This window comes from Pinus tabuliformis, chromosome 5_2 (assembly GCF_031772625.1).
Source record: "Pinus tabuliformis cultivar Carrire ecotype Pingquan chromosome 5_2, CPIR1, whole genome shotgun sequence".
Taxonomy (NCBI): Eukaryota; Viridiplantae; Streptophyta; class Pinopsida; order Pinales; family Pinaceae; genus Pinus; species Pinus tabuliformis.
Window position 1 is genome coordinate 1,069,408,938 of NC_142306.1, and position 18,351 is coordinate 1,069,427,288.

At 35.8% G+C, this 18,351-nt stretch overlaps 1 protein-coding gene across 1 annotated transcript; it reads left to right on the forward strand.

Moving 5' to 3' along the window:
- The first annotated feature begins 4,596 nt into the window (after positions 1–4,596).
- LOC149162924 (glucan endo-1,3-beta-glucosidase 9-like) lies at positions 4,597–8,720 on the forward strand. The gene is made up of 2 exons (XM_089437454.1): positions 4,597–5,163; positions 6,978–8,720. The coding sequence occupies exons 1-2, from the start codon at positions 4,796–4,798 to the stop codon at positions 8,086–8,088; spliced, it is 1,479 nt and encodes a 492-aa protein (XP_089293580.1). The 5' UTR covers positions 4,597–4,795; the 3' UTR covers positions 8,089–8,720.
- The last annotated feature ends 9,631 nt before the right edge of the window (positions 8,721–18,351 follow it).

Sequence of the window (18,351 nt, forward strand, 5' to 3'; positions counted from 1 at the left end):
TTGCTATTTGTTTAGAACTCTGTAACATGACAATAGATCTTTAGAATGTCTTTGGTAATACAGTTTTTGGTTCATAAGTTTAATAATTCACTATCTTTAGAGGTATACGTAGGTTGGGTTACAGAAAGTAGCGTATACATGCAGGTTGGCTTCATTGAAGTAGCGTATACATTCTAACATATGATTTTTGAGGTTGCAACTGGTTTTGGTTATTAATGCAGTGTTCTAGGCTCAACTCTCTGTTCTGGTGACAATGATATGACTGTTCAAATTGATTGATTGTTGAAAGATGCAGTTGTATTTTATGGTTGTATTGCAGTAGTGATTGATTTTGAGCTTCAAAGTTACTGATGGATCGAGTGTGAAAATTTGATGAAACGTGGCCTAATGTTGTGTTGTTGTGTACCAGGAGTATCCAGTCTGAAAATTTATGAAACATGGTCCTTGGAGGAAGAGTGAAGATAATAGCCTTCTATAGGTCGACACCTACGTAGCGGTAAACATATAAGCCAGTACAAGAGCTAGGGGGTTGGAGCTCCCTTCCAGTAGAAGCTGGAAAACGAGTGAAGGTTGTATCCTTCAACAGGTAGATGCTTGCGTACTAGAAAAATTCTGCACCAGTAAAAAACTTATAAACACTTTTTATTATAAGAAGATTGAAGGCTGAGACGACAACATCACTGATTTTTTCCTACATTGGGTTTCCACCTGAAAAATCCTTGTGTTCATGTGCGCTGTTTACTGCTTAATGCATCACACTCTGATTTAAGACAATGAATTAGTTGTTTATCAAAGTTTATTATATATACATTGGTTTCATTCTTTATAGGCGCGGACATACGTTGGTTGGTTTAAGTAAAATAGCGTATACAGTTTGAAAAAGAAAATCATTATTGTGAAAGTTTAAATACTGATTCACCCCCCTTCTTAGTATTTTCCCAACACGTGTTGCATGCAGTCAGATAACCAACCTAATGAATTATACAATTCAATTTGAGGATTTTCCTAAGTAATAGGGGCCTAATTCCTCAAGGAATAACACAAGGAAATAGGAGGTCAAGCAGAGGAAAAATTTGACTAGGTCTAGGTTAGAGGCCTTCAGTGAGTAGAGATATAGGTTATGCACTTGCAGGGTGTGCTCAATTGAGAAAATCAATTGTAATACATCTCTATTCATTTGATTAATGCCAGCATGCATTGGGGTTTTTAGCAGATTGCTTTCCCCAGATAAAATACTTGTTGCATATGTGTTATTTCTTCTTCCATGTTTGAGATTTTTGTTCTAAATTGTGAATTAATGTCCACAAAGCAGTAGAATAGGTTTGTGTTTTGTGATTTTAATTAAGACATCATGAGCAATTGCAAATCTACAACCTAATTTCTACAGAGCATATATTGTCTTGCAACTGTGCAACTACTATCATTTTTCCTGGAACAATGGAAAAGGCACAAATACACCTGTGAAAGTACTTGCTTTATGGGGGGTCCTCTTCTATTTGAAGTGGTTCCAAATCGAATAACTGATGTTGTTTGGAGACTCCAAAGTGGTCTTGGACTGGGTACATAAGCAGCCTTCTTTTGCACCTCATAAGCTCCTAAACTGGATGAAGAGAATCAGGGTGATCATGGATCGTTTCAATGACATAACTTTTGGGCATATCTACAGGGAAAAGAATGTTATAGATACTTTATCTAAAGTAGGCCTCAACAAACCACATGGGGAGATATATTTCACCACCTTCTGTAGCGATTCCATTCACAGTTCGAGGCATTTTCTAGTTACTTAGTATCCCTCGGCACCCATGTGATATGTAAATATTGTTACATACTATATATTTTTGTGATGATTGGCGCATATTAGGAATATCAGTTTAGATGACTTAGCGAGACAATTTGTACTAATTGTTATTTCTATGTCTTATTGGACAATTTCTAGATTTGATAGACAACTGTTTTATTTTGGTCAACTGCTAGTTATTATTGGAGGTGATGTCTGTGATAGGAGAAGTAGATGCAAGAAATGATATGGGGAATATATATTTACCTGGTGCTCTATATAGGCTACATCTACATCTTTTCTTTGAATAGAATGATAGTGTAAAAGTTTCCAACATTAATTTTCCATTATAATATGGACATTTAGATTTCGTTGTATCATCCAAAGGGGCCACACCACTATTCTTTGTCATTAGAATTTCATTAAATGTCTTCATAAAAGATTTTGTTCATTATTGTTTAATATTTTTTTATAAACTTTATGTTATGTTAATTATTAATCTATAATGAAAATATTTACAATTCATTAATGTGTTAGTTAAATTTATTATTGTTATGTAAAAATCTACATCGTAGTAGTAGTGTTGTTTTTGGAGATCATTATTGTGTGCATGGTACGAGGATTGTGTACAAAATTTTGGGTGGACACTCCATCCATCCTAAGAGACCAAATAAAACAAAATGATTAGAAAATAATGCATATATATTTAAATAGATGCAGGAAATAGAAAAAGAAAGAAATCAAAGATAAAAAAGAATGTTTAAGATAAATAACAAACATTTTTATATTACTCATTGCAATTAATAAATTAAAATGTATTTTTATTATTGTAAATTAACAATTGAAGTTAATGAATAGTTAATTAGAAAATGGAAAATTATTAAATAAATACAATATAATCCAGTAATAAAATATAAAAACAAAATGAGAAGGTTAAAAATATATAAACAAGAATATACAAATGACAAAGGAACTTTATAATTCATAGGTTAGAGTGAATGATGGAATCAAAGGTCAATAACATTTGAGATAATGAATATTTTTAAATTATCAATTAAAAAATGTATTGTGAATTAACAATTGAAGTTAAATGAGTAATTAAATAGAAAATAGAAAATAGAAAAAAAATTAAATAAATGAAATAAAATATAAAAACGGTTAAAATAAAATATTTTTTTTAATTAATTTAAATATCTTTTAGTTAATATTTTGTTGGTTTGTTATAAAATTAAAAAATTTCTTGAAAGTATTATTATTTTTTAAGAAAGAAAAAACCAACGACATTTTATTAATAAAAACTTGTTTACATATACCATATTTTCCGAATATTTCTTAAAGTTATTTTACAAACAACATATTTTCCATATATTTCCCATATTAGACCCACTCTCATAACCACAAAAACAATTTACATCCAGATCCATTGCCATGTAATGTGCCATATCTACCATATCTTCGAGTGTATCTCTAAAGGTGTATGGGCCTAGTAATGTTATGCAGAAGCTTTTGCTTGAAACTTGGCTTGAGAATCTTGCGTATTGCCTCTGCCTCCTCCCCTGCGATGACATCTAACCATTTGCCTAGTCATGGTTGTGAAGGGAAGAGAGAATCAAGGTGGTCTAAGATGTTGTAGGGTGGACAAACATATAAAATGTAGACTAAAGCACACACTGCTATCCTCTATCCAAGCAAAGATTGAATCAATAAGCACTATTGTGAGCCCTGAGCCAATCCTCACCTCTGACGAAGGTGATATTAGAATCGAAGTGAGATTACCTGGCAAGGACCAAAGTGATGGTAAACAATAGCCAGAAGTCATTCCCCACAAGGGAAACAACAACATAAAGGTAGTCAGAGTGAGAATGGAAAGGCTAGCAACTACTTGGGAGATTAATGTAACTATGAAGGGCCTGGAGACTACCCCACACAATTGTAGTTAATGCATTATTCCATGTAGGTTTGCGAGGGTTGGGCTCGAGACTAGAGTGGCTGCGCTTGTTGTTGAGGAACAAATATTAAACACCATGCAATAAGCCAATGATTGGTTTACTACCTTTACATCTTGTCCATTGGATGAAATAAAGTGATATCCAACGAATAAGATGTAAAGTCAATGAGGCAATCATTAACTTATTACATAATGCTTAAAATTTTACTCTAGGGGTTGCATGCTAAGTTATACTATGCTTGTGCCAAGGCTCACCAAAAACCTTATTCCATCCACCATTTATCACCACCATGGGGGAAACTAATTTTAAAACTTATTATATTTTTTTAAACATTGGGAAAACCTATCATAACATTGGGAAACCACCCACTTGGAATTACCCACTTATAGTGGTAAGGGGGTGCTTTTGCTCCTTATCTTGGGCTGTTAACCTATTTCCTTAGATCTTGGACTGTTAACCTATTTCTTTAATTTCAAAAACAAACACTTAGCCCAACAAAAACAGTTTTACCACATAATCTCTTTTATATTAGGAAAATTATAGCGTAAAGGTTTAAATAATATTTTTTATTTACTGTTATATATGAGCCATACTTACAAAAAAAAATATATATATTCTTTAATCAAAAGTACGTATTAACAAAATTAAAGGGTGCACCGTGCACCTATAAAGTGGGTCATTAGGCTCCTCAATTTCAATACCTTTGAACTGTCCTTTTATTAATTTTAATTCAAATATGTCTGATGTGATGTGGGGTGGGGCTCCTCGTCATCTCGATCTGGCTTTGCTGCTTTTCCGCGTGTCAGAATCTCTGTCATCTCTCTTGGAATAGCCACTCATTGTCACTTAATTCCCGCCCATCAGTCCCCTCCGCAGATCTTATCATTCCTGGGACTGCGGCCTTTGCATCACTTCCATTAAAAAATAAATACAGACATTGATTTGGGTCTCTGCTATATGATACCTGCTTCTACTAAAACTTTTCAGCTTCTCTCTTTCATTTTCTGCATGCGATTCCATTCGGTTCCATTCCGTTCATCCAAACACAGTTTTGTACAGTAGCCCAGATATGGGATCATGTATAGTCTTGGTGTCCAGATGCTTAGTTTGCTTATTGGTATCTTTGCATTTTATGCTGCCAACAGTAGTCACAGTAGTAGAAGGCGGCGGCCTGGGAGTGAACTGGGGGACCTTGTCCTCCCATCGACTATCACCGCCAATTGTTGTGAATATGCTGAAGGCCAACAATATCAGTAAAGTAAAGATATTTGATGCAGACCCCAAAGTATTGCAGGCTCTCACTGGCAGCAGGATACATGTCATGGTGGGTATTCCCAACGAGATGTTGCACACCCTAAGCAGGTCCAAAGTAGCTGCAAAGAGTTGGGTCCATGACAATGTAACCAGATATGTCATCAAGGGTGGTGTTGATATCAGGTGTGTACTTAACTTCCTTTCCCCCTCATCTCCTTCAACCCAATAAACTTCTGATCAACCCTTTTCCAATAAAGAGCCGGTCTTGAAGGGTCAATCCTTTGTGGAGGTTTTGTTGGTGTTCTTCTGTTTTATATAGTAGAAATTAACGGTCCGTGAATTTTTAAGCTTTTAGGGTTTTACAATTGATTTTGAGATGGCTCAAACACAACTCTGTCATTATTGGGTACCCACATTCACCCTTTATTACTTGCTCATAGTGTTTCTAAGTTGCTACCCCCAAAAGGAGCGGGTTGGTGATAACAGTACATTACTTCACCTCGACATGGAAGGTAGGCCAGAGCCATGCAGAGGTTGGCTGTTCAACCGTTCTGCTTTTATACTTCAGTATGCAGCAAGCATTGTTACAAGTCCTATGGATTCCCAGCGGTTCCCACTTGCTCCAATGTTAGACCTAAATTTTAGGAATTGCTGATCATACAAGTCAGCGTACGCATCATTTTTCATATATTACTTATCTTAATATGGTGGGTCAGGAAGTAATCCCTACCCTTTGTTATTGGATTCTGTTAGAGGTTTGATTGGCCATCTTATTAGATTGTATTATGTTGAATTAAAATGTTAGCATTAGTGCCTTGCATGACCCACCTAGGAATCATAGCTGCAATCCTGTTTTATTGCTGACTGTTATGGTGAACTAACAATCAATAGTAGTGGTGTTTCGTATGTTTCATTATCAGAGCATCACAACTTGCATTTCCAGGACTCCTAGTATAAGGTAAATGTTAGTCGCTACGATTCAGAATATTTATTGTTGGTGGTATGGTTGAAATTTGGGGGAGTTGGGTCATTCGGGTAAATTCAAGTAACTGTTGGTAGCGCTGCTACAGTCATTGGGTACGTGTCCTGATGTTTGATTTGAAGTAATGTGCCCTAACAATTTATCTTCTTCTATTGATCTGTATGTTAGTGATTTGATTTTCCTAATACATTGAGGCAATTTTACTCTGATTTAACCATTGTTGGTGAGAGGCTTGGCCATATTGTCTCTTCACTTATTTTCTTGTAAAGAGTTGTTATTTGTCTTCGATTCAGAGGAAGTTGAGGCAAATATCATTTCATTTCATTTCTTAATAAAAGTTCCTTTTGTTTCCACGAGACTGCTCATATTTCTCAGATATAACATCATTACTTGAATGCATTATTCTGTAAGTTAATTTATTTGTTCATTACTTGAATGCATTATTCCGTTACTGCATTGTTTTCTTCCTTGAACATCAAGATCAGAACATGTTCAACTCAACTCTTGGACAGGCGAAATAGCGAGTGGCTTTGGATTAATATTCTAGCATTTGAAAATAGTGAAGCATTTTGATGGCTGTTTGGTTACCTGAAAATGCTTGGGCTCATAAAATTTGGGAAAAGGACATCGAGTCTGTTCATTTTTTCATGACCTCTTATCTGTACCTACATTTCAAAATTAAAATTCTAGCTCTGAAGTTTATAATTCTTGCACCATTGCCAAATACATCCTAATTCAAATCTCTTTTGATGCCCTGTCTGAAAGAAACACAAGTTGCTTATATACAGATTCCAGAATGTAAGAGGATATGTGGAATGTTTATGCATAATGTTAAATTAAATACTTTTGATCCTTCATTCCTCACGAGTCAGAAGTAATGTTAGATAGAATTCGTTTATGAGTTGTAGTGCTGGTAAAAAGAAATGAAATCATTCTGAAGGATATTATCCGTGATCTATTAAATGCTCCCATTTATTATCCCCGTGTATTCTAATTCTTTGATGCATGGTAACAGGTATGTTGCTGTGGGAAATGAACCATTTCTTATGAGTTACAATGGACGTTTTCAGGCATTTGTACTCCCCACAGTGGTTAACATACAAGAGGCCTTGGAAAAGGCAAACCTTGCCAGCCAAATAAAAGTTGTGGTTCCCTGCAATGCTGATGTCTATCAGTCTAAGTTGCCATCAAAAGGAATCTTCAGGCCTGACGTGAATAAAACTATGCAGCAGCTTGCTTCTTTTCTAAAAAACAATGGATCTCCCTTTGTGGTCAATATTTCTCCCTTCTTAAATCTTTATAAAAATAAAAATTATTCAGCAGATTATGCCTTTTTTGAAAATAAGGCTCATCCACTGGTTGATGGGAAGAATGTTTACAACAATTACTTTGATGGAAACCTGGATACGCTTGAATCAGCCTTGAAAAAAATTGGCTTTGGACAGATGCCAATTGTTGTTGGACAGGTTGGATGGCCAACAGATGGGGGATTCAATGCAACTGTCAGCAATGCAAAAAGATTCATTCAAGGACTGGTAAACCACGTCATAAGCAACAAGGGCACCCCGCTTAGGCCTGGAAACCCCCCAATAGAAACATATATTTTTAGTCTGCTAGATGAGGACCAAAGGAGCATTCTGCATGGAAATTTTGAAAGACATTGGGGCATATTTACAATTGATGGTCAGGTTAAATATGAGATTGACATAGGGCAAGATGCGGGTCTGGTGAATGCAGAAAATGTTCGATACCTCTCTTCAAGGTGGTGTGTTGCAAATGATAACCATGATCTTACAAATGTGTCAAGGCATGTGGAACAGGCCTGCTCAACTTCAGATTGTACAGCCCTCTTTTCCGGAGGTTCTTGCAATCATATTGGGTCACCAGGAAATATCTCATATGCTTTTAACAGCTACTATCAATTTCACAATCAATCAGTTGATAGCTGCAATTTTGATGGTCTTGGGATGATAACAATTGTAGACCCATCAATAGGAGATTGCAGGTTTTTGGTTGCAACTAGTGACTCATATGCTTCTAGCCTGTACAGCAGTGTAAAGAAGCATTGGATAGTCCAATGGACATTTCTATCATGTACTCTGACTTTTCTTGGCATTATGTTCTAGAATGTTGTACCTGATAGCCGTCTATCTATTATTTTGTCTCTAACTGCAGGGTTTCTGATATCTTGTTCTATTTATTCATGGCCAAAGGTAAAACAGTGCAGGTTGTGATTTGCACCTATTTTGCCGAACAGCTACTCAATGGCCAAATGTATTGGACTGAACACTTTAAACTCCCTAGGGCATTACCCAGGGACCAACATCATATGATGTTGCTTGTAGCCTTGTTGCATGGGTTCTAGTAAATTCTTAAAGGTGATCTCAGTGTCCACAGGCCTACAATTTGGCTAGTATGTGGTTGAGTCTTCTTGTTATTCTATTTTTGTATGTTATACAGAGAAATCGTGTGTTTACAAGTCTGTCTCCTGCAGATGAGAACAGATGATGTGTATATCTTTTTCCTAATAGCCAGTCTGTGGTACATTTGGAAGTCATGCTACAAAATTACAAAGTGGAGGAGATTTGGGCATAACCTTTACTGGAAGCCAAAGGTGGAATATGCAGTGTAAATTCCCAGAGGTTGAGTACAATTATGAGAGATAAATTATCTTTAATGAATTGCACGATACAGAAATATGTTGTTTAAACAACTGATTTAAGCAATATTTTGCATGAATAAATATAAAATTTGTAGATATTCTCTCTTTTATGACACTGTCTAATCACACATACACATGCTATTTGTTTATGCTGTTATTGTATAACAAGGAGAGGTGTCAACAGTTCATTGAAACTTCAAAATCCATAGAAAATTTCCCTAAATTAAAATTCCAGTTCAGTGAACTTCCTCATAAAGCAGAGTTGTTTAACATAAAACAACGTGATTGGAGGGCTCAGTCTGGACATCAAATACCAAGTAGTCTCTAATAGGTCTATAAACTTTGACACGGTTTAAATTCAGAAATCCTATTTGAACTACGGTGTAACTGTGAAATCTACATACTCGAATTTCACTTTGTCAATAAGGTGTTTGTAATGTTCCATCTCTCACAAAGGATAAAGGATTGTGTGAACTGTGAAAATCTACATGTTCGAATTTCACTTTGTTGATAAGATAAGGCGTTTGTAAAGTGCAATCTCTCTTACAAGAATTCTGGGTTGAAGACTGGTGAATACAGAATGCCTTTTTCCCAGAAGTGAATAGAGATTGCCTTTTTCCCGGATTCTGGGTTGAAGACTGGTGAATACAGAATGTCTTTTTCCCAGAAGTGAATAGAGATTGCCTTTTTCCCGGATTCTGGGTTGAAGACTGGTGAATACAGAATGTCTTTTTCCCAGAAGTGAATAGAGATTGCCTTTTTCCCGGATTCTGGGTTGAAGACTGGTGAATACAGAATGTCTTTTTCCCAGAAGTGAATGGAGATTGCCTTTTTCCCGGATTCTGTGAACTGTGAAAATCTACATATGATAAGGTGTTTGTAAATTGCAAATCTCTCGGACAAGGAATCTGGGTTGAAGACTGTATTCAGCGTGTCTTTTTCCCGTAAGTGCTTTAACTGCAAAGGTTGTATTAACTTCGAGTAATAATTGGTTTGTTTAAGGAGTGCAATGAAAGAGTCAAAAATGTGTAGTCCCTTAGATTGTAGTCATGAAACATATTCGGTCTGTCGAGATTACTGTGACCTTTCCATTAGAAAAGAATTATTGATTGAAAACTACACAGAAAGCGAAACTCATCAGAAATTCCTTTTGGAGTGAGCCATTTGTTTACTTCCTTTATGTCATAATGTGTACTCCTTTACGCTCAATTCCTACTCCCTTGCATGCTCAAGTGGGCTGATATATGAAAAAACATGTGATATTATTATAAGTTGCTGTTTATTTTGGTGGGAGATGTCTACTACTTCCTTTCATGTTTATAAATAATTAGGAGGGAGATGTCTATTACTTCCTTCTGGGTTTAAATTTTAAATTTTTATATATTAATCGGATAGAAGAAGGATCTACATAGTTCAATTTTTTTTTGTTTAACTGGTTTTTTCCCTTAATCCTTTGTGATGAGGTTTGAATATGAGGCTTTTTGGGGATTAAATTCCATCCCAACCAAGTATAATTCATGTGTTTGAAAATAATATTAAATTTCATATATTTAAAAATAATATTAATAACAAAAAAAAGAGATTTTAATGCTTGAGTGCACGATGTAACGGTCGGGGCAGTCGGTTTGCACGCCTCCCGGCCGAGTTCGATTCCTGCTGGGCTGTGCAAAAATGCTGCAGCATATTCTGCCCCCATGTGGTTGTAATATGTCAATTTCGATGTGACGGTTATCAGGGTTTCTGACACGTATATGTAAAAAAAAGAGGGTCCATGATGCTTCTAAAGGGAACTAGCCCCTATCATTTAATAAAATATTAATAACCAAAAAATATTTCATGTGAACCACGCATATATAAAACACTTTAATTACTTATATATATAGATATATTAAAATGTTAAATATAATATTTTCAAATGTATTTACCAACTCTATGTTTAAGTAGAATAAGAAGTACACATTTTCCACTTATTGTAGAAATCATCTGTTGCTACAATCAAATTTGCTATTGGAGAAAGCATCTTTTGCTACAATCAAATCTGCTATTGTAGAAAGCTTCTTTCGCTACAATCAAATCTGCTCCTTAGTGTATCAACCCACTTAAAATAGCCATTATGTTACACAAGAAGTAAAGGAATTCTAATGTCAAAAGGGAAGATATTCAATGTCAACTTTATAGGGAAAAGAGAGTGCAAATGCAAGTATTATCATTGTGTAGAAATGTGGTATTTATATAAGGGAGATCTTTGAAAATATATTTTAATGTTGATCGCAAATAAAATATTTCAATGTCCACATTAAGTAAATTAATTTTATATAGACTTTTATATATAGAACAAGAAATAGATAAAGTAAATGAAAAATGAAAACAAGAATTTCATTATATCCCCTAGTGTTCATTTATTTTCTATTTCGAAATAAGAAATAGATGTGTAAAATATGAAGTTGCATATGCTATATAAAAAAAATATTAAAAACCTAAGTACAACATTTTAAAATCCATATTCAATAAGGTCCTCCTGGTATTCAATACTAAGATTTATAACGAAGATGATCTTGGAAAGCCCTTTTTGTAATTCAATACCAAGCTTTGTGATGAGGATTATCTTTGAAAGTAGTGGGATGTAGAATTATTGTAGCTTAGACATACTAACCAGTGGTGATAGAAATGGTGCTAATGAATACAAAACTTAGAAAGTGAGAAAACTAAGGTTGCTCGTACTCCGAGATAGTTTCCTTTAACAGAAGATAATGTGAAATTCGATAATTGATACAAAGTGAAATAGAGTGGCAAAGTTGATGAAAGCAATTTCTTTGTTACATATGTGTAAAAGGGTAAAGAACTTCAGTTTTTATATTTTGCTTCAGTTGAAACCAAAACAATAGTGAATAGTCAAGAAGTTAGAACAATTATGTTGGACCATTTTCAAGACCTAAGGATTATTTGAAGTTATACAAATGAAAGATTCGAACTTTAAGGTAGTCCATTTTCTTTCGTAAATGATCGAAGAGGCTAAGGAGAGCTTGGCTCCATGTTGAAGTTTCTTAACTATCCCAAGAACTTGGAAAAACAATAAAAGAAAATGTCGGCAAAAGGATTTCATGTGGATTTGTACCTTTTGATTTTGAATAAAGCCTCTCTTAATTGTTTAACACAATAAAAGCAAGTTTAGCTTCTTTGTTTGGCTGTGGTTTAACATTAAATCAACAAGAGTTTAACATATTGGATTTTAGTTTGTTTTTTTAGCTTATCCTGAAATAGTTTATTTCAGTTCCTGAAGTGACACATCTTAATAGTTTAGATCTTGTTCTAGTAGAAGCTTGGGTGGTTTTTGTTTTAAAAGGAAAATAAAAAACATGATATAGGGAACATGTCCATAGTTATAAAATGATTCAAATTTTAAGTGGAAGTCATTTATGGAAAAATTAACTTTTTAAATAGGCATTTAGGTTTGACTGAATTTAGCATAATTCTAATGACAACATCTTATTGGTGGACAAATCATTCTTCTATTTAACATTAAAACTATCCTTTTTCCAAAGGAAAAACAGTAACTTTTTATTAAAAAGATAATGAAAAGTTACACTTGCATATGTACTGAAACAATCTGTAAGCTGCCACAAGGGCCCGAGTGCTTATGCACCCAACGCATCGTTAGAAGGCTAACGTGCAAAAAGAAAAAGAAAAAAGAGATGAGAGGAGAGAGGAAGAAAGAGGCAGAAAACTGAATGAGAGTAAAACTCTCACTTCAAGTTTTTCTCCCCTTTTTCTTTTCGACCTTACGCCACTCTCCTTGAGTGGGCTCGGTCGAAGCAATGTCTATCTGTGTTTCTGCATTCTGTGGGGGAGCAATGATTAACTGTGTTTCTGCCTTCTGAGGGCCTGTTTCTTTGTCTGAGTCTGATGTATCTGAGTGATGATGCCGTTTGATGCCTCCCATGTTTTGATCCTTGCTTATCATCTCCGCCTGATTTTGTTGGATCTCTGCCTGATTTGGATCCTTGTTGTCTGATATGTTTTCCTTCTGGTTCTCTGTTTCAGACTCCTCTATGGTGGTATCATCCTCTTCTGCTTCTGTTTCTTCGTCTTCTGTTGACGAAGAGGCTTTCTTTTCCGTGGCTCTCTTCTTTATTACATCATCTATGTTCTGCCATCCTTTGGATTTCCTTTGTTGAGGCTTGCTCTTGTTGAGACTTTTGCATGCATTGAACAGGTGACCTGTTTGTTGGCATCCCCTGCATCTGAATGCTGTATTCTCATAGTCCAAAGGTTGTTTCCACTGTGAATTGTTGAAGTTCAGGATAATGCTTTCAGGTAGTCCTTGGCTGAGATCTACCTCGACACAAATCCTAGCGAAAGTAAAGATTCCTTTCATGTGTCTCTCTGAATCAATCTTTACCATTCTTCCAAGGGTATTCCCTATAGCTGATAAAGCCTTGTAGTGCCAAAAATGTATCGGAAGATTATGCAGTCTTACCCATACTGGCATCCTTGATACCACCATAGTGTTTGCATCAAACTCCGGGAACCATGGGGTAACGAACAGTCCCGCACTGCCCCAGAACCATGGCCCTTCATTGAGAATTTTTTCCTTTTCTTCTTCTTCAAGGAAATGTACTATGAAGAAACCCTTAGAACATAGGTGAATCTGGCAGTTTTTTGTCTAGACCGTGTGAATCCATTGGTACAAAGCGTCGGTTCTAGGCCAGAAACCGTTAAATCTACAAATAACAGCATTTTTTTGTAGATCTGAGAAGATGTACTTTACCTCTGGTAGATCCAGCGGAACGGAGGGGCTCTCTGGTATTTGATCCACGATATACTGCCCTGGGGGAGCATTAACAGCTGTAGATTCTTTCCCTTTTGAAGGTTCTTTCCCTTTTGCTGCATCGCGGTAGGTACCTGTAGGTTTTGAGGTTGTAGGTTTTGAGGTAGATCCCTTAGATCCACCTCGCAATCGGTGATTGAGTATAATAGTTGAGTCCTTTGCAACCCTGTAATGCTGGAGGGTGTGATGATCCTGCATGCAAAACCCTGAAAATAAAAGGATTTGTAGTGCTATTGGAATTCCGCATTTGTCCTGGATTTCTTTCTTTAAATCCCAAATACTCATCCGTTCCCAGATCTGCACGCACACGTGTCTGCCTTCTGTTGTTCTGATGAAGATTTGCTTCAGTTCTGCTATGTCTGCCTTGATCAGATCCCGTTTTTCGGGATTATTTTCTGGATCTGGCGAGAACCCATTTTGCTTCTGCCTAGATTTGGCCAGATCTGGTAGATCCACCCCGGTTCTGCAAATTTTTGCCCGATCTGATGTGCCATTTCCCAGATCGGGGCTCCTATTTGGGCTGTCGCTCATTTGCATGATATGCTCTTCGAGCCCTCTGTTAAAACGCAGCGTCGAGGTGGTAGGAGCCCAGATCTGCGCTGCAAAGAGCATAAGAACCTCCACACACCGCGGAACCAGTTCCCTACTCCCACCCCTTACTTGATCTACGGCTCTACCAATTAAAATCCGCCCTAGGTCGGCAGATCGAATCCACAGCGCATCGAAATGGGGCATGGGAACTGCCAAACGCCTCTTTTCTCCATAGTCGTAGACAGATTTGCCATGCCAATGTATAGCATTCACGTAGGAGGGCGTATCAAGAAGAGACAAGGTAAGAACCTGTTGTTTTGGAGTGAAAAACTCCGGGCAAACGATTTCTGGTGCCGCCCTGAGGTAATCTACCTGCACCCTGAAAGAGGGAAAGCACACCGGTCGCAGATTACTTTGGTTCGAACCATAAAAAACCTTCTCCTCAGCAGATCCGGCCCAGGACCAAAGGGAGACAGCGAGTTCAGAGTATCCAGCGGCCAGGCGTCTAGCCGATCCATAGCAAGTCAGATCTTTTGGGGCCGCGGCGGCGCAGAAGCTCTCCTCTGAAACCCTAAGTCCATGAAACGCCTCCATCGCTCCTCAACATTAAAACTATCCTTGATTTAAAAGAAAAAATAATTATATATATATATATATCAACTTCTTTACTCTTAACTAAAATTAATTTTAAAAATAAACTCAAAGTGAACTCCAATATAGAGACATATCTCCCTTTTCATATCAACTTCTTTACTCTTAACTAAAATTAATTTTAAAAATAAACTCAAAGTGAACTCCAATATAGAGACATATCTCCCTTTTCAATGGCAGTTGCACTAGCTAAGGTTAATGAACATCATTTCAAAACATTATGTATCACTGTAATACAATTTTAGTGGTAGAGTATCAAAGCTATATGAATTGTGGGTGTGATCAACATTGATAAATGATGAATTGTGGGAGTGATTAGCATTAGCAACAGATTCTAGTGCAGGGGTGACATCCATCTCAAAACTGGACTTTAAAATTATCACTCGATGAATTGTGGGTATGATTAGCATTGGCAAAAGATAGTAGTGTAGGTGTGGCATCAATCTAAAAACCGGACTTGAAAATCACTTTAATCGTAGTTGGTTAGTTTTTTAAATATATATGTTTTAAAAATAATTTTTTTTAGTGAAAACATAAATATTTTATTAATTTTATTATTAATTAGTTTGAAGTTTAACGAGGCTTTGTTTTTTCTAATAAAATAATAAAAATTCTGGCACAATTTTGATAAAATTTATCAATTGTTTTTTTTTTTTTTTAAATCTAGGTTACAACTATCAAACTTTAAAATTTTGGGTGCCTCGAGGATTTGTGATGACTAGAGTTTGGAGATTTTTATGATGAAGATTTTGATGGTTTTGAGATCTCAGATCATTTTTGAATTTCGATGTTTCAAGTCAATACCATGACTCATCATCCAAAACCACTCCCATTGAATCCATTTCCACCATAAAAAACCACTCCCATTGTTAGATTTTTTGGAAAATAAATAGTTAGATTCCCACCATTTTAGTTTGATTCATCATTTAATTTTTTTTATATAAATAATATATTTCTTTTAAATGTTAAGTAATAAGTTAATAGTATTTTTTTTTCATTTTAATTAAAATTAAGATAGAAAAATTATATTATAAATTATCATTTAAATTAAAAAAAATTATAATTTTTTTCAAATGTTGCAATACACATTTATCAAATGATAAGTTTTTGAATGTTATATTATTTGTAAGTGTTTATTTTAGAATAAAAATTAAAGAATTTTAATTAATTATCAATAACCATTAGGTGGATATTAGGGATTTAATCTGCAAGGAACAAGCATAGAATATTTTTAGTAATAATGAGCATAGAGAATTGAGATTTATGTCAAAAGTAATTATGCCTTTTTTAATTTTCAATTTAATTAAAAATGTTAAATTGTAGCAAGAAAATGCTTCATTTGCTTGTGCCTTAGTCAAATGGAGATTTTCAAATTTCCACATCAACAAGATGTTTTTATTTGCAGTTAGTAGGAGTGAAATGGCCAAGTCACTTACTTTAGTTAGTTGATTCGAGTTTGTAGGCAAGAAGTAGAGTTGTGTATGAGTTGATTGCTAAGATCTAGCAATCTAGTGGAATTATAGTTAGTTAAACTCAGTGATCTGAGCTCTAGTCTATTCACTCAGTAGAAGTTTAGTTGAGTAGTAGTCACTGTTGTTAACTCACTTATCTCTTAGTTAATTAGTCAATTTACTAAAAATATCCCTAGTCATGCATGCAATTCAAATTTCCTAGTTGAGTGGAGGGAAAAGACATAATTGTATTTATTATTGTATACTAGTAAGTGTACAGAGTTTGCATGTAGCATGTGTGCTAATTTCCTCAGATATTGCGCAAGGAAATAGGAGGAAGCTGGAGGCCTATTTTGGCTAAGTGTTGGCCAGAGTAGGCAGAGCAGGATATCAGTATTGTAGTGCTGATTGAGCTGTAAGGATTGAAACAATCGTTGTAATAGATCTATATTCTCATTTGACATAATACAAATATAGGAGGGGTTTTTCGCAGTTGGGTTCCCTAGTAAAATACAATGTTCATTGTGATTGAATGATTGTACGAGTTTTTATTGTAAGTTTTCTCTTCCGCAGATTGAGTAGAAGAAATTTGTGTCTATTGTTTTGAGTTTGAATAAATTAGTAGTTGCAAATTTCAAGTTATTTCTACATGGTATCTGAATTTTTGAAGACTACATAGAAACCAGGTTGCAGGACTTCTCTCAGAGAAATTTTGATTTACAGAGTTTTTGGTGTAGATTCTCTTTAGTGTAGGAAAGATCTTTCAATGGATTGAGGCTTAAGTATGCATTGGAGGGCACCCCAAATTTTTGTGCTTGGAAAGACATGATGGAAGTTGTCCTCGATGACAATGGAGTACTGGAGTACACAAAAATTGATATTCCAAAACCAAAAACATCTGATGCACAAGCACTTGCTCAGTGGAAGAAAGACACAAAAAACCAGGAGGATTATTCTGGAGGGTGTGAGAGATCATGTGGTTTCGAATTTGAATGGTAAAAAAGCTGCTTTTGCAATGTGGAAAACTCTCACAAATCTATTCCAGAGCAACAATGATGCCAAGAAATTGGCATTGAGAGACAAGCGCCACAACATTCAAATTGGTAAAAATGAAACTGTTGTTCAATACCTATCCAGATCCACTCAAGTCAGAGATGAACTTGGAAGAGTAGTAGACACTGTGCCACTATTTGAGTTTGTGACCTTAGCACTCCTTGGTCTTCTGAAGTCTTGGCACATCGATGAAGATTTAGTTAATGGAAGACACAAGCTCCCAAACTGGGATAGACTTTGGTATGATTTGGTGCAAGAGGAGATCAGAGGAAACACCAGAGATGGTGTCACATCCAAATCCGAGGAGGAAGAAATTTTTTCTCTAACAAGCAAAGGAAAAAAGGCCAAAGGAAAGAAGGCCCAAGGAAACGCTGAATCCATCTAGAAACATGTCAAGAAGAAGACCTGAGTAAAATCAAATGATTTCACTTTCATGAATATGGACACTATGCAACTAAGTGTCCGCACAAAAAAATCCAGTAAGAAGTTTGCAGGAGCAACAAGAGGAGATGCTCTCACATCACAATTCAAGTTGGATTTCACCCTCAATTGCTTGCATGGAAAGTATCGTACGAGGCAGTGTATAGTAAGATTTTGGTGCTTCATTTCATATGATAGGAAATAAGGAGTTCTTCAACATCTTGGAGGAGAAGGACCTACAACTACGCATAGAACTTGGAGATGATGGGAGATATAGTACCAAAGAGATTGACACTCTCACCTTTAAGAGGGAGTCAGGGTCCCATATTCACCTAAAGAATGTAACATATGTGCTTGGTTTGAAGAAAAAATAGTTTCTGTAGTTGTACTTGAAGACTGTGGGTATGATGTGGTGTTCAACAAGGGGAAAGCTTATTTGAAGCATGTTTCTATTGGACAAGTAAAATAAATTGGTGTTCGAGTTAAAAATATCTACAAGCTAAGGGTAGATTTCGCCATGCATGCAACTACATCTCCAGGAGTGAGGTGGGGCGATGTAGAGCCTTAGTCCCAGAGTTCCAAGATTTAGGCAAGATCCATAGGAGAGCATTAACAATTGCAATATACTCTTCTCATGGATAATTACCCTTGCTACAGAGGCCTACAATATTGAGTAGTAGAAGGATCAGTGTCAGTTGATACAATAAAATCTTGAGTGATAGTTGCATAGGCTAATAGCATTCAGAAACTCAGCAGAGAGTTGCAACTCAGAGACAATTGATTCAATATTTTG